General features: G+C 44.2%; 1 protein-coding gene across 2 annotated transcripts in view; it reads right to left on the reverse strand.

The window, feature by feature from the left end:
• Nucleotides 1-1,962: 1,962 nt before the first annotated feature.
• The window catches only part of HSP90AB1 (heat shock protein 90kDa alpha (cytosolic), class B member 1), an 8,841-nt gene continuing 4,893 nt past the window's right edge, over nucleotides 1,963-5,910 (reverse strand). The window contains exons 6-13 of one of the 2 annotated variants that reach the window (XM_012640861.1): nucleotides 5,816-5,901; nucleotides 5,381-5,689; nucleotides 4,755-4,920; nucleotides 4,354-4,544; nucleotides 4,096-4,243; nucleotides 3,706-3,974; nucleotides 2,448-2,781; nucleotides 1,963-2,331 (exon numbers count right to left, since the gene is read on the reverse strand). In XM_012640861.1, the coding sequence (XP_012496315.1) occupies nucleotides 2,222-2,331; nucleotides 2,448-2,781; nucleotides 3,706-3,974; nucleotides 4,096-4,243; nucleotides 4,354-4,544; nucleotides 4,755-4,920; nucleotides 5,381-5,689; nucleotides 5,816-5,901 (1,613 nt within the window). In that variant the 3' untranslated portion in view covers nucleotides 1,963-2,221. The remainder of the gene's footprint in view (nucleotides 2,332-2,447; nucleotides 2,782-3,705; nucleotides 3,975-4,095; nucleotides 4,244-4,353; nucleotides 4,545-4,754; nucleotides 4,921-5,380; nucleotides 5,690-5,815; nucleotides 5,902-5,910) is intronic. The other variant, XM_012640860.1, reaches the window with a different exon arrangement.

Consider the following 5,910-nt stretch of genomic DNA (forward strand, 5'->3'; position numbering starts at 1 on the left):
AGGCTGAGGCAGAAGGATCACTTGAGCCCAGGAGTTTGAGGTTGCTGTGAGCTAGGATGACGCCATGGCACTCACTCTAGCCCGGGCAACACAGTGAAACTCTGTCTCAAAAAAAAAAAAAAGGCAGAACAGAAAATCAGGAATGAAACCCCAGATGAAGGTCAAGCAGTCAGCAGATGCACCCACCAGGAACACGAACTTCAAACTGGAGTAAACTTCATTTCAGGAGGGAAGACTATTAAGCTTGCTCTTGTACAACGGGAACCAACTTTTTTTTTTTTTTTTTTTTTTTTAGGAACCAACTCCTTTTAAAGCCAGGTCTGAGGTCCAGGCTTCTCTTATGAAGATTTAAAGGCATAAAATGAAAGAACTAAAAGATACTTCAGAGATCACAGTCTGACTAATTTTAAAAAACGAAAGCCCTCATGTGCTTAGAGATGAAGGAAGTTGCTTAAGTTCACACAGTTAATAACAGATCCATTAGCAGAGTCTAGATCTATTTGTTCAAAATCTTCTTGTCCATACACCATAGCAAGTAAATAGAAGATACTGACGCTGAGTAAATGCAAGTCTTGATGAACCTAAAGACTGGACCCACAGTTGGGTGCAGGACAATAATGGGATTAAAGCTAGGCCTTCTAGGGAGCCAAAGTAAATCTGAGATACGGCATGAATATGTTGGAGAAATGGTTTAAGAAGATGCTAACACATCAGAGGGAGTCCAGAAATAAAATACGAAAGAGAACTAAAGATTATTTCTTCCTCCTCCTCTGTTTTGCTAAGATTAGACCTACGGCTATTGTCTAAGCTCCACAAGAAAAATAAAGCTGAATTCTTAAACTTTTCCATGAGAACAAAGAGGAAGACATAGAAGTCAAGGAAAATATCAGAAGACATTTCTTGCCTGTTCTGTCCACCAATGTCCTCCTGCAAGGCCCAGGCATGGTCAGTGTCTACTAAGCACAGAGGGCTAAAAGAGAAGAGTCCCCGAGGATATTTTCACTCCCCTTTACCTCACCTCTGCCCCAAGAGAAAATAATTGTTTCCTACCCAACCGAGAGCTACTTTGTAATTTACCTCTATTGGCCCTCTGTGAAATAAAAGATACATTTTTTGACAATGTTTCTTATCATCATGCAGTTTAAGGTCCCAAATCAAGGCCCAATAATATGTGCTACCCTGATATTTGGTAAAATTGGGAGGATCTTAAATGGTCTAATCACAAGCTCCCCTCCCAACTCTGCTCCCAGGAATAAGGTCTTCTAGCTACTCTCCTTATCAAAGGGACTAAGAGCAATTCCTGCTTTATCCCAGAGTAGCAGGTTTCAGTTCTCTTCCAGCCTGTGGAATTCTTCAAACAAGCCAATTACATCCTCTAGAGGGAAACAGGGGTCACTCCACCCTCTTGATGCTTCAAAGTCTGCCTGTCACATCCCCTGGTTGTGTACTCTGTCCCCAGATGCAACCTTGGTGTGGTCCTGTACAGAATGCCCTGTCCTCCTCCCCTAGGCTATGAGAATATGCAACTAATAAACTGCTGTTGGCCTCATCTGTCCTGTGTTAGGTGTCATATATTTGCCAGTTCCCAGAACCTTATGGCCAGAATCCTTCTTTCACCAATGGGGTAAATAGGAGGCAGTGAAAACACGTCGTGTTTAACAGCTCTCCGACCATTTCACATTACTTTGGAAGGTATGACAGTCAGGGAATCCTATAACGTCATCATTTGCAGGGCTCTCATGAGCAGTGAAGACGTAGCTGCCACTACCCAATCTTTCCTACTTTACTCTCACACCCCTGTATTGCACTCTTTAACAATACATAAACTGACTACCTTCTCTTCCTTGTAACAGCCTTTTATGTTTAGAGCACATGATGCTTGACCTTCAAACTTGTCAAATATATTTTAACTCCTTTTAAGTCTAATAATTTCTATTTTCTGTCTCTTTACTTTTTTTTTTTGTATAAAACTGCATCTTCTTTATTCAGCATACTTTAATTTCAGAACAAAATAAACAAAAACAATGCACAACATCCAATCCCCTTGTCAAATTAGGAAGGGAATGGGGCTTTGAGGCCCTTGTCTCCTGCCTTAGACACAACGACAGGAGAGAAAAAAACTAGACATTAGCAGAGGAAGCCAAGGGGGACAGGGCCACTCAAGGCTGTGGGGACCATGGGGACACTATACAGAGGGCACAAGGTTTCCAAGTATAAACTCCTAATCTACTTCTTCCATGCGAGATGCATCTTCATCACCCTCAAGGGGTGGGATCTCATCAGGAACAGCAGCACTGGGTTCCTCTGCTGTCACTTCATCTTCATCAATGCCTAAAGGAAAAAGAGAGCCACGTGAGACTTGACCCAATGGCATTAAGTCTAATCTGTCCTAGAGACCAGTTCCACGACTCCTAGTCACACTAGTAACTAGTATCAAGGCTACTTACCTAGGCCTAGCTTGATCATGCGGTAGATGCGGTTGGAGTGGGTCTGTGGATCCTCAAGGGAGAAGCCAGAGGAGAGCAGCGCGGTTTCAAATAGCAGCACCACCAGGTCCTTAACAGCCTTGTCATTTTTGTCTGCCTCAGCCTTCTGTCGCAGTGTCTCCACAATGGGGTGGTCAGGGTTTATCTCCAGGTGTTTTTTGGCCATCATGTAGCCCATTGTAGAGTTGTCCCGAAGCGCCTGGGCTTTCATGATCCGCTCCATGTTGGCTGTCCAGCCGTAGGTACTGGTCACAATGCAGCAGGGTGAAGACACAAGCCTATTGGAGATTGTCACCTATGGACAGTCATAAGAACAATGGATTTGCACTAGATCAATTAACATTTGAAGGTGAAAATGATGGTATTTAGTTTCTACTCTCATAAGTAAGTACCTAAAGCAGACAGGGTACAGAGGCTCAACACCTGTAATCCCAACACTTTGGAAGGGCAAAGTGGAAAAACTCTTGAGCCTGGGAATTCACGACTAGCCTGGACAACATAACAAGACCTCATCTCTACAAAAAAATGTAAAAATGAGCTGGGCATGGTGACTCCCACCTGTAGAGTCCCAGCTAATCAAGGGGCTGAGGCATAAGGATTGCTTAAATCCAGGAGTTTGAGATTGCACTGAGCTATCACGATGCCACTGCACTCTACCCTAGGACAGAGCAAGATGCTGTCTCAAAGAAAAAGGGTAGCTGAAGCAATACTTAATCTTGACCAAATTTTATAGAAATAGCCATGAACCTGGCTAGGAGAAAGAACAAGAGCCAAGCAGGCTCTAAACAAAATAGGGGCCGGGCGCGGTGGCTCACGCCTGTAACCCTAGCACTCTGGGAGGCCAAGGCAGGCGGATTGTTTGAGCTCAGGAGTTCGAGACCAGCCTGAGCAAGAGCAAGACCCCCGTCTCTACAAAAAAAAAGAAAAATTAATTGGACAGCTAAAAATATACAGAAAAAATTAGCTGGGCATGGTGGCGCATGCCTGTAGTCCCAGTTACTTGGGAGGCTGAAGCAGGAGGATCGCTTGAGCCCAGGAGTTTGAGATTGCTGTGAGTTAGGCTGATGCCACGGCACTCTAGCCCGGGGAAAAGAGTGAGACTCTGTCTCAAAACAAAAACAAAATAGGATGCCTCAACCACTGTGTAGTAGCAACATGGGATCCCAAGGGAGGCTGTCCCGAAGTATTCAAAATACATCCTAGTCCCAGAGCTGCTTACCTTCTCAACCTTCTTATCCAAGATTTCCTTCATGAGCTTGCAGAGATTCTCAAACTTTGCCTTACTCTCCTCCATCTTCTTCTTCTCCTCCTCATCCTCAGGTAGCTCCAGGCCCTCCTTGGTAACTGAGACCAGGCTCTTCCCATCAAACTCCTTGAGCTGCTGCACGCAGTACTCATCAATGGGCTCAGTCATATACACCACCTCAAAACCCCGCTTCCGCACTCGCTCCACAAAAGCAGAGTTGGCCACCTGCTCTTTGCTCTCACCTATAAGGTTATTAAATGCAACTCAGGGGGACCAAAATGCCTCATATTGCCAGTTCCCAGAGAGCCCTGGATATGCCCCCACCCAGAAAGTGGCTTTGATCAGACCAAGGTTCCAACGCACCAGTGATGTAGTAGATGGACTTCTGTGTTTCCTTCATTCGAGAGACGTATTCTGACAGAGAAGTCATCTCATCTCCAGACTGGGACGTATGATAGCGCAGCAGCTCAGACAGGCGTCGCCGGTTAGTGGAGTCCTCATGTATTCCAAGCTTTAAGAGTAGGAAGAGAAAAAACTTAATTGGAAATAACCTAACTCTCTGTATGAAAACTTTATCATAATTAAGGAAGTAATCAATGGAATAAGCATTTGCCTCCTCACCTTCAGGTTCTTAGAGAACGCCTCATAGAATTTCTTGTAGTTTTCCTTGTCTTCCGCCAACTCAGAGAAGAGCTCAAGGCACTTCTTAACAATGTTTTTGCGAATGACTTTCAAGATTTTGCTCTGCTGAAGCATTTCTCGGGAGATGTTCAGAGGAAGATCCTCCGAGTCAACCACACCACGGATGAAGTCTGCCATCAATCAAGGTAGAAAGCTTAGTAGAAACAGCTAGACAAGGCCTGGGCACCCAGATATGAACAGAAGGCTCTGATATTCCCAGAATCCCCTATTACTATGTTGCAAGGAACTGTTAATTATTTAGTAGTATAAAAACATTAGTTCCAATAGAATGCTGAAGACCTAACTCTTCCCCAACTAAATTAGGCGAAGGAGATACTCACTGAGATACTCTGGTATCAATTCATCGCAGCTGTCCATGATGAATACACGACGGACATAGAGTTTGATGTTGTTCTTTTTCTTCTTGTTCTCAAAGAGGTCAAAGGGAGCCCGACGAGGGATGAACAACAATGCCCTGAATTCCAACTGACCTTCTACAGAGAAGTGCTGAAGGGAAGAAACCCAAGATAAGCCAGTAGTCTATTTCGGGACAAGAGCATAGCCCCAACACCAAATTATCTGCAACTGGAACAATTAACCCTTGTGCTTAGGGAGGATCAAGCATATTACAGGTAGGACCACAATTGGGCCCTAATGCCCTAATCTAGAATGGTAATGGCTGTATACAATCCTTTAATAAGAAAATAACCACTTTAATCAGAATCCTACATGTGTTAGGCTGTCATGGGCAGTACACCAAGATTTCTACCAGGGACAAAGTGAGATCACTGAAAGGGACAGCATTTCTCCACCATGGCAGGGTCATCAATAAGTGAACTCACAGGGCTCCATGGCTTTCCGAGTTCTCAGCTGCCCAGTTGGGCAAGTTCCATGTGTCTACTACCTGGCAACACCCTTCTACCTGCTCCTCTACAGCTGAGTCAACACAACACATGAGGCTTCTCACCTTGACTGCTAGGTGGTCTTCCCAGTCATTGGTGAGGCTCTTGTAAAATTCTCCATACTCCTCCTGGGTGATGTCATCAGGGTTTCTGGTCCAAATGGGCTTGGTCTTGTTTAGCTCTTCCTGATCAATGTATTTCTCTTTAATCTTCTTGGTTTTCTTTTTCTTATCCTTACTGCTGTCATCTTCCTCATCTGAACCCACATCTTCAATCTTGGGCTTCTCTTCATCATCTTTATCTTCCTCTTCTTTCTCACCTTTCTCCTCTTCTGCTTCATCATCACTGATTTCTTTCTCTCGTTCCTTCTCCAACTAAATTACCAAAAACAGTTTGGGGATATAAATTGCCAGGGAAAGCAAAAGCCAGAGATCTCAGAGTCTCCAGAGCAGGAGACATCCTGCATGTAAAAGGAAAAGGGTTATAAAGTCCATACTCACATAAAGGGTGATGGGATAGCCTATGAACTGTGAGTGCTTCTTCACTACTTCTTTGACCCGCCTCTCCTCTAAGTATTCTGTCTGATCTTCTTTAA

This window comes from Propithecus coquereli, unplaced genomic scaffold (genome assembly GCF_000956105.1).
Source record: "Propithecus coquereli isolate 6110/MARCELLA unplaced genomic scaffold, Pcoq_1.0 Scaffold158, whole genome shotgun sequence".
Lineage (NCBI taxonomy): Eukaryota > Metazoa > Chordata > Mammalia > Primates > Indriidae > Propithecus > Propithecus coquereli.